Source organism: Struthio camelus, chromosome 14, assembly GCF_040807025.1.
Source record: "Struthio camelus isolate bStrCam1 chromosome 14, bStrCam1.hap1, whole genome shotgun sequence".
In the NCBI taxonomy this organism is placed as follows: Eukaryota; Metazoa; Chordata; class Aves; order Struthioniformes; family Struthionidae; genus Struthio; species Struthio camelus.
In genome coordinates this window covers 11513309-11529161 of record NC_090955.1, presented here as the reverse complement: position 1 = coordinate 11529161, position 15853 = coordinate 11513309, and the positions used below count along the sequence as shown (strand labels likewise).

General features: G+C 48.0%; 1 protein-coding gene and 1 long non-coding RNA gene across 3 annotated transcripts in view; both read right to left on the bottom strand.

The window, feature by feature from the left end:
- PTPRG (protein tyrosine phosphatase receptor type G) overlaps nt 1-5505 on the bottom strand; it is a 411417-nt gene extending 405912 nt beyond the window's left edge. The window contains exons 1-2 of one of the 2 annotated variants that reach the window (XM_068907053.1): nt 5476-5505; nt 4593-4709 (exon numbers count right to left, since the gene is read on the bottom strand). In XM_068907053.1, coding sequence (XP_068763154.1) covers nt 4593-4677 — 85 coding nt within the window. In that variant the 5' untranslated portion in view covers nt 4678-4709; nt 5476-5505. Of the gene's footprint in view, nt 1-4592; nt 4710-4813; nt 4894-5475 lie in introns of those variants that run through there. The other variant, XM_068907052.1, reaches the window with a different exon arrangement.
- Nucleotides 5506-8351: 2846 nt separating this feature from the next.
- The window catches only part of LOC138060934 (uncharacterized), a 54916-nt gene continuing 47414 nt past the window's right edge, over nt 8352-15853 (bottom strand). The window contains exons 3-5 of the long non-coding RNA XR_011134440.1: nt 14326-14935; nt 11080-11153; nt 8352-9695 (exon numbers count right to left, since the gene is read on the bottom strand). This is a non-coding gene — a long non-coding RNA (uncharacterized lncRNA). The remainder of the gene's footprint in view (nt 9696-11079; nt 11154-14325; nt 14936-15853) is intronic.

The following is a 15853-nucleotide window of genomic DNA, read 5'->3' as shown; positions in this document are numbered from 1 at the left end:
GAATATCTGCATCTCCAAGTGACAGAATACCTATCAAGAACACTAGTCTCTACTTATGACAGATTCCACTTCCTGAAACGCTTAAAAACTGTTGTGTAGACTTAAGCTTTAACAGTATGACACACAAACACAAAGAATTACTATTTGGTCAACAGGCAGGAACAACTCTGATTCTTAAAATGGAGGCCTAGTAAGTTCAGCAAGCAGAAGTTAGTCTCATTTTTTCATAATTTCTCAGATTAAAGTGATGTATTAGCTAAAGCGCAGCGTTATTACCATACCCCTAGGCTTCAGAGGGCATCATGCCACATGCTCATTTGGCTGCTAAAAAGCAGCAACTAAATGACTAGCATTTTTCCAAGGATAGTTGAGATTAATAGTTTAAAGTCATTTCTTTAATTTAACCATGAAACGCAAACATTGAAATTAGAGTCAACTTCAATAACATTTTATTTCAGAAAACGTCAAGTATGTTAGTCCTTGAGCACTGATCAAACGACAGATAGGGTCCTCACTGTTATCTCTACTTTCTGTAATTGGATACAAATCCCAACTATTAAACTTGCACAACTTGATAACAGCATGAATTTAACTAAGTGCAAGTCCATAACCAGAAACAACAACTCCCCCTGCAAAAACCCAGAGACAGGGTGGAATCTGCACCCTACTGAAGTCAATGGGTGTTTTTCAGTGACTGTTACGGGACCAAGATCTCATCACACCTACTGTCAAAAACTTAGAGGGCTAGCAAATACCTTGATACTGGCCTCTTATTTGTTAAGCTGCGCTAAAATATATAGTTCCCAATCGTGAGAGGGCTCAGACGGGCAAGCAGAGGTGAAACAGGCAACGAGACTGTGCTGCTCAGCAGGACCTGCGGTTCAGCAGAGGTCCCCAGAACGGACGCAGGAGGGACGGGTGAGCGACGCAATGTCTCGGTGCCAGACTCGCACGACTTCCTCACCCTTCTGACCAAGACATCCATTTTCTGAACAGGATCGAAGCCCTTCCGTCCCCATTTCCTAGTGCTTTCAGACATGAAAAAGGAAAGGTGGCAGGGGATGAGAGAGCAGTAATGGAAATCCTATCTCACACACACAGGCACAAACAACCCTCGTTCCCCCAACCCCAAGCAGCGTCCCCAGGCCGAATGCATGGTTTGTAGACATTTTGAGTCCTGACCTCTCCAACATCCCAATATGACTGAGGGAATTGGAGTTACCCCCTAATTGCGTTCGTTCCTGTTTGGATGTACCAAAAGCTCTTCCCTCCCAAAAGTCTCTTCCTCCCTCCCCTGCCTTAGCAAGCCTCTTATTCTGGCTGCTCATGCAGGTAGCTCCCACAACTGCTTGAAGACTTTTGAAAGCCATGTCCTGACTCTGTTAACCATGAATCAGCTCCTATAAACCTGCTAGCGGATATCAAAGCTCTCCCTGACTTTTCTCCCCAGGAGCGTACCAGCAAGCTCAGCTCTTACAGCCTAGGAAGGCTCATTCAACATCCTTTATCTGCAAGGACTCCATTAGTGACTTCCCAGAATGTCAGGCATATTTTAAAGAGGCACTGAAAACAAGGGATAATTAAAATGTAAGAAGTGTCATCTTCATAAAAGCCACAGGACTAAATAAAGTCTTGGAGGGCCCTCTCCTGTACGTTCCGTATTTCTCTATGTGCACAACACACCTTCATCTGTAAAATCTTGGATAAACAAAGACAGTCTTCTCAGTACCTTTAAAATATCTAAAGTAGCATTAAATTTGTTCATAGGGAAAATATCATAGGGAATATCATAGGGAAATATCCCAGGATATTTCTCCCTCCAAGCAGAAAACACTTAAATACAAAATTGACTCTCAATTCAGAACTAAAACAAAGAATAAAAAACTAGAACAAAAAACAAAATCCATTTACAGAAAGTAGCGAGGCCAGCAACAGTCTGATTTGTTAAGAACGGAGCTAATACGGATTTAGGAAAATGACTTCCATTTATGCACCTATCCTAAGAAAAGGCTAACAAATTATCACTCCTTAGACGACAGGATTATTGCAGCAATAACTAAGAACCGCGCTAAGGTGTACATATTTCTTCTGCAAAAGAAAAATACTTGCTATCTTCTCTTGGCAAAAACCTGAGAAACTATTTAGTAAGGATATCACAGTACTGTTAATACTTATGTCTTGCTGAATTTTGGTAATGCGAATTTAGATTAATGAGCACACTGACCTCCTGGAAACAACCTCTTTTACCTTGTCTTAGTTTGATTTATTAAGCAATGCAATTACCAGTGACAAGTCCATAGCAAAATGCACTAAACTAACACTTCAGAAAGAGCAAAACCTTACCCATGTAATTTTGGGCAAGAATGACTCCTTCCTCTTATCGCAACCCAAGCGACAGAAAGCAAAACTACCTGTTGAAGCAGTGAAAATCCATTACAATTCTGCTAACAAAGGAATAATGCAAGGACTTGTTTCCTACACGGTTCATTCACTGTTGTGGAACAAAGAAAAATTAGCCTTTATGTTTCTCCACAAGGTAAAGTGACTCGCAGAGGAGAAAATAAACAGTGACCTCTGTCTTTCATTTAAAGAGAACTGGAAATGAAACGTGGAGGGGGAGGAAAGGTGCTTTTAACTTGTTTTCACACAAAGTTAAAGCATGCCTTAACCCTCTCCCTAGAAAGCGCTACTAAAGCTGCCGAAAACATTCGGGGCGGATATTAAACAGTTAATACGTGGCCGGGAGTCCCCGCCAACACAAACGCCGATGATTTGCCATTGGACGCAGTCAGCCCCGATGTCCCGTTGGAGCCCGCCGAGATCCTCCCCGCTCCGCTCCGCTCCGGCCGCCGCCGCTCGCCAGCGGCCAGGGCGAAAGGGCAACCGAGGTCTTAACGCGGCCGCTCCGCGGGAAAGCTAAAGGCGCGAAAGCCCCTTCCTGGGAAATAAGCTGGCTTCTCCGAGCCATCCCGCCCGGCGGCTGACGGCCCCCCCCCCCCCCCCCCCCCGGGGAGACGTTCCCCGAGCGTCGCCCGGTTGCTTGGCGGCTCCCTGCCGGGCTTCAGGAGTCGACCCACGGCGGGGGGCAACTCCCGCCGCCCCTCCGGCCGCGTCGCCAACGGCCCCGGCGTGGCAGCGGGGCGCCCGGCACGTTGCGCCGGCCCGGCCGGCCGCTCCCAGGGGTCGTTACGGCGCCGCACGCCTCAGGGCCGGAGCGAACGGCCTCGCTCCCCGGCCCGCAACGCAGAAGGAAATCAAGGCAAAGAGGAGAAACGTTTCTCCAAGGGCGGCAGAGCCGTTAACCCCCCCGCCAGCGGGGGCTGGCTCGGCCGCCAACCGCGCGAGGGGCCGAGAAGTTGCTGGAAGGAGCGGGATGCGACGGGGCTACCTCTGCGCTCCGGGTTTGGGGCGGGGGGGGGATAAAAAAAATTGAGTAAAAAAAAAAAAATAAAGCGGTGTAATTTTTAAGGACGGAGCGGGGAGTTTCTGCGGAGCTCCCCCAGGGCTGCGCTCCCCTCCCTCCCCGCGGCGCCGCCGGGAAGCGGCCGGCGCGGCCCCCGCCCAGGCCGCGCCTCAGGCGACTTCCCCCGCCCGCGGCCCCCCACAGCCGGGGCCCCCCGATCTGAGCGGGGTGGTGGGGGGCGGGAGGGGCAAACTCGGGCGAAAGGAGGCGCGGAGGCTGCGCGCGGGCGGAGGGGCGGCGGGGGCGCGCGGAGCGGCGCGGCGCAGCGCGGCCCCGCGGGGGCGCCGGCAGGGCGGCAGCGCCCCTGGCGGACGGGCGGCGGCACCGCGGCGGCGGCCCGGGTTGGGGGGGGGGGTGCAGCCCGGAGCCCGGCAACTTCCCCCGGGCCGCGCCGTGGGGGGGGACACGACACGGTCACGTCGCGCGGTGGTGGGGGGAGCTCCTAGCCGGCCCCGTCGCGCGGGGGGGGGGGTTCGCGGCGCGGAGGGACCGGCGGTGGGGAGCGGGGCGCCGGGTGGCCCCCCACGCGCCGGCATCGCGCCCTCGCCGCGGGTGGCAGTGGAGAGGAGAGCGTGCACGGACGGCACACGTACCCCCGTCCCGTGTCCCCCTCCCTCCTCCACCAAGGTCAGCGCGCCGGCACGGCGCGGCACCCGGGCGGACACGCGTGGTGGTGGTAGTGGTAGGAGACCCGCGCACTCCTCAATTGCCTCTTACGCGGGGGTTTTGCAGAAACGGGCGAGGGCGCGGAGCCGACGGCTGGAGCCAGTCCCGAGGCACAAAGGCAACTCCCCCCCCTCAACGGCCCCACGCAGCCCCGCGCCCGAGGGGCAGCGGTCCGGGACCCGCCGCCCCACGCTGAGGGCTGCAATGCACCGCGCCCGGGTGACACCGCGCCGGCTGCACGGAGCCGAGCTCCCGCACCGCGCACGGCCCCACTCGCGGCACCGCTGCCCCTGCTTTAGGGCGCGAGGTAAAAGCACCGGCCACCCCCTCCCCGCGCAAAAAGCTAGCGGGGCCCCCCGCGGCCGCAAGCACAGCCCCGCGCCCACAGGGGTCGCGGACACGCGTGACGGCAGCGCCGGGACCCCCCCCCTTCCTCCGGCGCCCACCGCCCGCGCGCACTCACCGGGGAAGCACACCACATCATGGAGCACGGAGCTGGTGATTTTCAAGAAAAAGATCCACCAACACGGTTGCAGTAGCCTCCGCATGTCCAAAGCCGCACATCGAAAGGGGAGAGGGGCTAAAATAATTAATTTAAAAAAAAAAAAAAACTTGTTGAAAATAAGTTTCTCCCCCCAAACACCCCCCTCTCCCTGCGGGAGACAGCGGGGGGCTTCTGCTCACCTCCGTTTAAAAAAAAAAAAAAAGGAAGAAGAAGAATGAAAAATAAACGCCGGAGCCGGGGCGGGGGGGAGCGCGGGGCGCCGCGCGGGGGCGGGCGGCGGCGGGCGCGGGGCGCGCGGCTCAGGCGGGCGGCGGGCGCGGGGCGCGCGGCATGCCGCGGACGGGGCGCTCAGAGCCGCCTCCGCGCGCGGGCGGGCGGGCGGTGGCGGTCAGCCGGGGCCCCGGCGCGCTCCATCCTGCCGTACAGGAAGTGGCGGGCGAGCCCGGATCCTGGCGGAGACTTTAAAGCGGGGCGAGGGAGCGGGAGAGGCAGCGCGGCGAGGCGGCAGCGGCAGCAGGAGTGGCGGCGGCGGCGCGCCGGGCGCCCCGGCGGCGCGCCCCCGCCGCCCTTAAAGCGGCCGCGGAGGAGGCGGCAGCGGCGTGCGCGCGCGCGGCGGGTTTGGGATGGTGGCGGCGGCGGCGGCGGGGGGAGCCGCTGGTGCACGCGCGTGCGCGCACCCGCACCGCTGCCCTGCCACCGGGGCCCCGCCGCGCACCGCCCCTTTCGCCGGCGCTGCCGGGCGGGGGGGCGCGCTGCCTCCGGCGGGGGTGGGTTTGGGGGAGAACGCGCGGCCGAGCCGAGAGCGTTTTGCCGTTTGTAACGTCGCATTTTGCACTCTTACCTCGCTGCCGCCTGTTGGAAGTTACTCGCGTCCTCACGCCGCACCGTGCGTGCTGCGGGGGGGGGGGGTTGCTTTCGGGTCCCCCCCACCCCTCCCCCAGTAGCGTGCATCGTTCTGCCTGTTGCTAGAGGTCCCTCACAAAATCCTGTGTTGTGGTTTATTTTCCCCCCCAATATCGCATATCGTGCTGGGGATTGCCAGAGATCGCCCACAAAACCACAGCCGTCCCGTCCCGCCCCCCCCACTACTGTACATCCTACGAGGCATTTCCAGCGTTCCCCCACGAAACGAGGTAGCCGCCTGGTTTTTTGGCGGCATCAGGTGAAGCTTGGCCCAAGGCGCTCTGCAACCAAATCTTGATCCGCATCTCCCCCCCCCCCCACCGCCCCACAGCAGTTTCCGAGTGATTGATAACTTTGCACAGGAAACAGAAACAGAAAATGGTGTGAATTCAGGATGAAGGGATGGTTGCTCCTACTTGGCGTTTCCTGGCGGTGCTGTGCTCTGCTGAAGCTTAAATTTCATTCTGAAGTAGTTTTTGTCTGTTTCTTTGCTAATTATTTTCATTACAGGGATCCTGTTTCAGAAGGGAAAGGCTTTAGCAGGGGTTTAGCAGAGCGTGCCGGGCTCAGGTCTGGCTCTGTGGTTTGCTGCGATGTCTCCGCTCTGTTTACCTGCTGACTTCCCACATCTGTGGATTGTTTCCAGATGAAAGAGGGGAGATGGGGGGCAGGAGGAGGAAATTCAGAAGCCGCCTTTATTTTCCCAGGTGACTGGAGTGGCAGCGATTGTGCCTGCCCCTCCCAGGGATCGCTAGAGCGGAGCCCTGCCAGGCTTGAATACGTGTCGCCGCTGCACCCTGACTCCTCTGGAGGAGGAGGAGGAGGAGGAGGTTGTGTGTCCATCCAAGTTTGCCCCACGCAGCACAGGGTGCCAAATCCCTGGACTACACTGCAAGCCCGAAGGCCCCTAGTTAGGAAGCACTGCTTTTTCGTAGGCTTCCCTTCACCTTCCTCTGCGCACCCCAGCTTTTGCCTGCCAAAAATCACAGCTGGAAGGTAAGAGTGCAGTCTTTACCAAGCAAAACTCTGTCTATCATGATAGGATTTTACCAGTGTAAGGATTAAAGGGCCTGATGAGATGTTCTGCCCTCGAGGGCAGCACGCTTTTGGGCGTGCAAAGAGTGGAGACGGCCCTTATGTAAGGCTTTATCTAAAACTAAGCAAAAGATTTATAGGCCCTGAAGAAAGTCCTTATCCAAATGCTTCATTGTTCATTAAATCATTTCCCACAGCAGGCGGGGCTTGGAGGTTGGTTTCAGCTCTCATAAAAACACAGATAAAATTTTAAGAGCCAGGTTTCCCTGATTTTTTTGTTCCCATGAAAAACAAAAAACCCAATCCCCACCTGCCTCGACCTTTTGAATTCTGCAGTGACGTGGTTGCTCAGTTGTTCTGAACCTGCAAAATATTCCCTTTTCGGCACCCTAATCCTGACTTTCTTGATGCGACGGATACGTAGGCAGGCTCTCCTCCAGCAGTGAGGCTTACCTCTTCAAATGACAGCTCCCTGATATGTAAGAGGCAATCTTAAAGTGAGGCTCAACAGGTGTCATTGCGTGAGGAAAGTTATTAAACACTACTGCAATCTCACAAAAGAACAAATGTAATAGATTTTTATAAAGCAATTTGCATCAGTAATGATTCAAAATCATTCATGAAAGTTCCTGATAATGTTGGGTTTTTTAAAATTATTTTAAATATTTTCTTACATTAGTTTACAGTTTCCTAGGCCAGGAAGTTACAAATCTGAAACTGACCCCATATCCTGGAACTGGAAGAGCTCTATGTTTTCCATCCTCAGAGCAAACACGCAGATAAGATATAAAACACATAATCATTTGACTCTGGGTCCTGAGGGGGTACAGGTGACTTCGTACCTCTGTAAGTCGGCCAGGAAGATGTCACAAGTGCAGTGTTCCCAGCAGAGCCCAGAAGTGCTCAGGATGGATATTCACAGTAGTCCCTTCAGGTCTGAACTTTTGAAAACAAATCTGTAAAACCTAGATGTCAGCACGGACGGCTGGGTTCAGCATGCTGCGGTACAACGTGACCCACTTTTCCTGGAGCGGCAAATCAATCATTGCGTCGTCACACATCAGTTTAGGAGCAGCGGTGACGGAAGTAGCTTTGTTTCACATTAGCAATTTGGGTGGGTAGAGAAACAGAGACGTATGATGGAGGTCCAGAGAGCAAAATTAAACACGGTTAAATGAGAATCCATTTCCTGCAGTATCTCTTTGCCCGTGGCACGCTGTCTATCAACAATACACAGGTACAAATTGGCCTGGAGGTGCATCTTTAACTATCCAAACAGAGAAAACTGCATTAGCAGCGTGCTGCTCTGCCAGACTGGGGCCATGTGACTAGGCAGAGCGTGCATCAGATAGAGAGCCGACTCTTTCCCCATGACTAAAGTACTGCTGTGTGATTAAAATAACTGCTACCGCATGAAGAGATTGTAAAGGGACATTATAATACAGTGCAGTTAAAACCAGATTGATGGGTGTTCTACAACTCCTGCAATATTTACCGTCAAACATGGTGGGCGCCGTCAAGGTGAAATCTCTGTCTGGTTTGCATGGAACAGTGAATGATGTAAGATAACTTTTATCTTTTATTTTCTCCTGTTTGAACAGGTAATATTTTTATGCTGCTTTTGTCGACATATGGGCATCACTCCTGGGAGAGGAATGGAAGTCTGTTAATTTATTTGATCAGACAAGAGAAATAATAGAAAACTGAAACCAAGACCCACATTTGTCATATGTTTGAATTAGTGGAAAGCTGAAGAAAGCAGAAAAATATTGCAAGGAGTTCAAAGATGAGAGGCTTTATTGAATTAGAAAAATATTAACAGCATTAATCATTTCCAGAACAGGCTTCTTAGCATGTATAATGACTATATAAAGAATTGGGGAAATAAAAATCGAAGAAAAAATTCATATATAGAAAGTTACACTTTTTAAATGCTTATAGAGCAACAGATAAGTTTTCACTGATTTACAGCTAACCAGCCTCACTAGAACGGTTAATCAGTTGGGAAAATACTAGGTAAGGATCTGGCCAGAGAGGATAAATCATTAGGAAGTACCTGAGAAGCAGGAACAGTTCAGATTACAAGTCACATAAGGTATAAACTTCCAGGTTAATTCAGCAGCCTTCATCCCTGTCTAGTTCTGCATAGGAAGGAAAAAAAGGATGCTGAATTTGGAGATTCATAACTTATATTGCAGAGTTACTTTCTCATAGCCTCAGGATAGTTACATTCTTCTCTGAGTGAGTTGTGGGGCTTTAAAAGTCTTACATGGCATCTGCTGAGAAACAGAGGTGGAGGGCAAGCAAAGCGGCTGCGAGAAAAAAACGAGGTTTTATTTCAATATAATTGTAGCAACAAGCTGTGCTATTTGATTTACGAAGACGTAAAAATAGATTAACCCAGAGAGGCAGGTAAAGCCTTGTTGATGCAAACTCTAGGTAAAGACATACCACACTGTAGGTCAGAGATTACTGCAAATATTATTAGGCTGCACATCTGCAGCACTACCAGCATCATATGAATGATGGTATCTGAATGCCGTACTTGAGCGATGCTCCAAAATGTCCTGGCTGGGCAGCGTTGCATATTGCTTTGCACGAGGTTCCTCTGGAAGACCAATGCATTTATTTTCTCGTGGTCTATAAAAGAAACCCCCACCTCAGGGTGCCCTTGGGGTAAATCCTTCAGAACAGACACTTGATCACGTGCTGAGGTACCTACTTGAAAGCATCATCCTAGTCTTGAAGTCACACAGCTCTTTTGTCTCCTGAAATGGCCTCAAAATGACGGTGTTCTGTAAAAGTGTGTTTGTAGCTGGGCGCAGTGGCGGGTCAGACTGATCAGCTGCGAGTTTGTCCCTTTCGAAAGCAACTGTAGTTCAGAGTCCTGTGGTATGACCTTGCTAGGCCTGCTTATAAGTGTGCGTTTAATTCACAAATCCTCTCTTGTTAAAAGAAAAGAAGAAAAAAATCTGCTACCAGTGTAGCAGCGAGCTGAGCAAGCATGTTAATGAGGGGAGCTGAGGGATGAGCATGGAAGACCCGGCTTACTGTCCTCCTTGTCTGTTATCGTGTAACTAGCACACCAGGAATATACTGTCCTTGCAGAATTTAAGGTGGAATCTAATGAGAAAACAGAATTAGTAACTTTCCTTACGGATAAAAAAATGTTTATAGTTGTCAATAGTATTTGAGTTCAGTGCAAGTCTTGGGAACATGAATTCTAGAGAAGCAAAAGTGCTTTTGACTGGGAAGGCTCTAGCCAGCCTGGTTGTTTTTAACACTATCATGCAGCTTACCAGTGAGGTAACCGCAACCCTCAGGTTCTTTCTACGTTGTAGCTTTGACATGAGACTGTCAAAATTCTGCCAAAGCAATCAATAGGCAGCTGAGTTTGGTGTGTGCAGTCATTTGGATGCGGTCTCATCCTGTGGAGCCTACTGTGCACACACAAATGTGTCCTGAGGGCTCTGGAGCAACAGCAGACGTGCTTTGGAAATATCCATGCAAAATAAGCGTTTGCAAAGATAGCCAGTTTCTACCATTTTAGAGGTAACAACTCTAGGACCTAAGGGCATGGTGAATTCTGTAAGGAGCTTGTTAGGAAGGCCTACTTAGTAGACGCTCTCAGGAACATTTCAGAAGAAGCTGAGAGCTAACATTAACAACGATGTGAGGCCGTGACTTAAATTTTGAGTGTGGAAGATGTGTCAACCTGTTATGATCAAAGAACTCTTTCCAAAGTATTTGGTTGGGTTTGCCTTTCCTAAAAAGGCCTAAATATATGTACACAGTGAGGAAAATAGTATCATAGTAAATAATAACGGACGGATGAGTCCAGTGCTCTATGAGGCCTCTTGTTTTCCCTGCTTGGCCATTGACATTATCCAGTATTGAGGAGGACCCAAGCGTCTTCCTTGAAAGTGCTTTGAGGCCCTTCACAGGAAAGCCGACTCGGGGCAGGCAGGGTTTGCAGGCAGCATGAACTCAGGCTGAGTATAAGCTGCTGTAAGGGACAGCATGGGCATACAATAGGCACAGTCAATGTGAGCAATCTTTTTCAAACTCCCCGTCCTCCGCAGGAAAACAAGGCTCCAGAAAACCAGTAGCACAATCGGGCTATACACTTTTTTAAAGGCCTCATGCATTACAACCAAGGCATCAGGCTCAATCTTTTCCCTGATAAGTAAATCAGTGAAAATTAATAAATTTGCTGAAGGCAGAATTTCTGCTGGTCCTTTCCCCTCCTCCACCTCACTGCTGCTTTCTGCCCAAGGAGTTAGTGCAACATGCTCCTGCCTTTCCGCATGGATGTCTAAAAGACGTGTTAGAATCTACCTGTGAAGGGTAAAGTCACAGGCCTGCAACAGTCCCAAGGGGGAGAATCAATAATGACTCAGTAACAAGATGTGACCTTCTGATATAAATCCATTGCAAATGGTGTCCAAAGCCAGGCCTCTAAAATTGCTCCACAATGAAGACCAATCAAGCAGGCTACAGAAAATACCTTGCTGGCCGGTCCCAGGAGAGCACTTCAAGGAAAAAAATCTGTTCTATAAATGGCAGAGCCAGACTCCAAATCTGTATAAGAGAAGAAGGGAAAGTGAAAGAGGAACCCTTGTCAAACCCATATTCCTTGGAACGTACACTCTTCCGAGTGCAGGTATAAGCTAATGTGCAAACTTGGCCGCCTTTCTCAGTTGGTAATATCTCACAATGCCATCAACAGACGTGAATAATTACACTTCAGGAAAAATTTCAGCCCCTGGTGGATGCTGCAGGGGGAAGCCTTGACTGAATCAAAGAAAGAAATAACATTTCTGTATCAGAGGGACAAGTAACTCTAACTTTATGTTTGTCTCTGTGCGTTGCAATAGAGAACCGCAAGCTGCACACTGCAACTCAGTTATGTCTTTGCCATTTCTCTCTGGTTTCACAAATCTAGTTTTTCTCTTATAACATTATCACTTACTCAAATATAGGCTTGTGAGAAGCACTTTGAATCTGAGTGTGGACAGACAGTACATTAGCTAATGTGATTCCATTAAAAAGGGATTCCATGGCTAGTGCCTCAATTAAATGAAGAAGTGTCAATATTAATAAACCTTCCAATGAAAGAGATAAAATCAGATATGCCAGTGACCTCGCAGACATTAGGGCTAGTCAGATCAATACATACTCATAAGCACTGATAGAAAGAGCTAAACAACAAAACCATATTTAGGGCACTGAGATTTGGCAGTACAGCACACCCATAAAGCATCCTTTGTTTTCCCTAGTTTTACTTTCCACTCCTTTACTTTCCTCCCGAAGATGGGTGTCATGAGCCTGACCTACCTGTCTGCAAACAGCTTTTTGCTGGAGTTCTTCCTGTCTCCTCTCAATGTCTGGTCTAAAAAAGGTTTTATGGGAGTGAAAAAATGCTGTCCAGAAAGTTGAATAAGCAGTAATCCAAACTCCTGCCAGCTTACATCCCTAATGCAACTGAAATGATTTTCATTCATCTTTTCAATTGTCATCAAATACAGATCCACTGTAACTGGGCACAACTCCATTGACGCAAACGACTGGGCATTCACTTTCTTGGAACTACACCTACTTGGATCTGAGCTTAAGTGTTGCCAATGCAGAGAAGGATGTGACCAAATACCATGAAAATGCAGTTGTCTATTTTACTTTCTACAGTGTTTTCCTACTTTGTGCCCTTATCTTTTCTACCCAGATTTCATGTTCATGACGCATATCTCCGTGACATCAAGGTCTGGTGGCTACAATGCACTGTGTTCACAGCTACTGTATAGGAGGGTTTAAAACATTTTAGAATTTCAACATCTGTTTTATGTTGATTTCAGGAGGAGAATGGGAGAAGAGGATGCCAAGTTCCAGAGAACAATAAACACTTTGGGCCAAATCCTCCCCTCATCTATGCTGGTGTAAATCTAATGTCTCTTCATCCAGATGACAGGTAGATTTGATTTTTTTTTAGGGCAGAGTCAAGCCCTTAGTTTGGAAGAACACAATTGCTTCCTCTGGCCCAAGTCCAAGAAAATATATGTAAAATATACAATAGAGAGTAGAAAAAAATCAATTCACAGGTTTTTATGGGGATATTGGGTAAAAATATTCCATTCAGGGCTGAAAACCAGGCTTTCAGATGAGCCAAAAAGGGGAACATTTAGCAAAAATGCCTTCAAGAGGAGTACAATTAAAATTAGTTTAGAATCTTGAACTCTTCTGTTAATCAGAGTGAATTTATAATTCCAGGTTTTGAAACAACAAATGATGCCCAAATAGATTCCAGCACCTATTAAAGGTATAATCTCAAGACACATTTTGGGGGAAAAGGGAAACTGAGAATAAAGCTGTAAGACTAATTCATAGTAAAGAAATATGAGACCTCATAATTCTTCCCAAAGCTTGATAGTTAGTAAAATACTACATTTTTTTCTACAGCAGAAACACAATAGAACAGCATTATTCTCTAGTGGTCAACATTAATTGCAAACTGACGGCCACTTCAGAACATGGGAGTCTTCAGTGGGCCACGTCTAATTATGTTAACTGCCGACATGTCCGCGTGCCCAGCGCCGGCAGCCCTGCTAGTTGAGCCGCTGTCGGTGGCACTGGCCAAAGCAGTCGTACCACACGGGGGAGTCTCTCCGCACGTACAGAAAAGCTCATCTATTTCATAAATCACTCACTCTGCAACCTGATTTCTCTCTACTGCAGCTTTGTCAGTTTGTCTTGGAGACAACAAGATCTATAACACTTGGCAGGGTAAAGAACAAAGCCTAAACCAAGCTGTTTCTGCAAATGTATTACCTATAAGTAAGGGTGAGCAGGGTTTTGTTGGTGAGGAAATGTGTATCAAGCATGATTCTCTTTATTAATCACTGTTTAAATCACTAACTTGCCTGGTATTTCCCCATGGGACAGTAAGAAATTTTGAGGAACCTTAGTCATCCATCAATAGAATATTTCAGATTTTATTTAATCATTTAGAAAAGCAAAGAGCGTAACACATTATTTCAGCATAGTAAAAATGGAACAACAGTGCCTGAACAGGATTCGGCCATTTCAATGTCACATTTTTCATTGCAAGGTATGGCGTAGCCTCCTACCACATACTTATATGAATAATCAGCACGGCCCATGGTGTGAGCTGCCTCTGGGTACATTTGTCCTGCGGTTTAATGAGCCCATTATCTCAACGAGACAACGCTTATGAACTGCGGTCCATAGGTACTGCAAACATGTTACATGCATACCGAAAACCATGCCACGTACCCGGAGGGGTCAAACATCCCCTCTCCCCAAAATCCATCTCGACACAGAGGGTGCAGCAGGGATGAGGCTCTTGGACAACGCCCAAAGGGAAGCGCTGACAAAGATCCTCTCAAGGTGGCACAGGTTTTGGTGCACTGCATCAGACCATTCTAACAAGCGTTCTCTTGGATTTTTTAAACATTGTCCTTACGTTCCTACAATGCCACACAGAAGACTTACTTTGTCAGCTCATTGTTAACCGCTACTAATACAGACCACTGCTAGTACAATATACCGTTATCCAGCAAAACAACATGTACTGACAAACACCGTTTAGTGACTATTGGCTACTACTCTGAGAAAGCCAGGGTCACTGCTGAAGAATACCAAAAGAGGTCTCGCTAGCTTCTTCTTCCTCCTCCATTGAATGAGCTGTTAATAGACAAGCTGTTATAGAGAAAAAGAACTAAATAGTTTACAAGCTTACATTTGAAGGCCTGTGAATTGCATTAGCTGAGCCAGCTGAGTGAGAGCCAAGGCAATCTCCCCACGATTGTAGAAAATGTGGCATTGAGGCATGTGGAGGCAAAGGAAGAATGACAGTGAGCAGGTTTACAATATGCAAAACTGGAATAATTATTCCTTCTATGGCATAGAGTTTTTAGCCAAACTACAATATGGAATAAGCATCTTCTTTAAATGAATGTGTATGTGTGTATGTTTATATTTTTAAAATTTTCTTTCCCTTTTGCCAACTATTGCCTTAATGTAAACCCTTTGAGGCTGACTTTTAATTTTTCCCCACTGGAACTCTCCCCCTCATATATCCCTCCTTCTCTACTGAACAGCCCTCCCTTAGTATGGACAATATCCACAGTCCTTTTTTATTACTTACTGTTTTCTTTGGGTCCAGCAGTTTTGAATAGGAACACGAACCACTTCCAGTTCAATTATCTGGACAATTATTTGGGATCAGTGGAACTGGGACGTGCAGCTGAATGGCTTTTGAGACCCTCCAGTTTTTGGGACCCTGACAGAGTTGTGTTTTGCTTCTTTCTGTTCTTTAACTTTTCCAGAGACAGGAAAGTTTTGAAAAGCTGCAAAACAATAAAAAATAATAATAGAGAAAGAACAAAATCAAAAAAAGGAACCCAAAGAAACCCTCAGATCATTCATATGAAGACATTCAGTGGCAGAAAAGAACAAAGGAAGGATGAAAAAAGGATAGTTAAAAACAGCCACCACTGAACAATGATAATTCAAAATTTCTACATTTGTGCAAAGCTTCGAAACTTTGAAAAGGTCAGATTTTCACACATAAAACACTGTTTTAGATAAAATACCATTTAAAAAATTTTCATATTAAAGACTTTAGCCTCCTTAAATGTTTGCATCTTTACGTTATCCTCCCAATTTGGCACAGTCTTTGGTTAGAAACGAGACAGGTGATGTCTTCAACCCATCGTTACAATGACAGCTGTCTGAATTACCGTGGTAAGAGCCAAGGCTGATGGTAGCTGCTTTAATGCAGCACTTACAAACAATTTGCGGTGCTCAGGCGATTGCTGAGAGAATATTCAGTGAAGCAGAGGGGTGGCCTCTGCTGTAACCCCTCCTAATGGGTAGCTACCTTTGATAGCTCATTTACAGTCCAGTTAAACTAGACAGAAAACAGGCACACAAGAAACCCAGTTTGGTCTTTATAAATATAGCTTTCTTGGTACACTATCATATAAATCCTCGTTCACAAACTCGACTAACTGGGGTCAGTGGACCAGATAATGGTGTTTCTACTCAGACTTGAGCTTTTCCTGTTAAACTTTGCCTCAAAATCTGTATCTCTCTACCACAGAGAAAACTTTCAGTCACGCTGACTTTCAGCACCAGACGCTCATTGCTTGCATCTCCAGAAGAGCATTAGCCTATACACAGAGATCCAACATCCCTCTATACAGGGAGTGAATTTCTCCTGCTATTAAGGCCAATGGCAAAACTCACATAGACTTTAGAGGAGA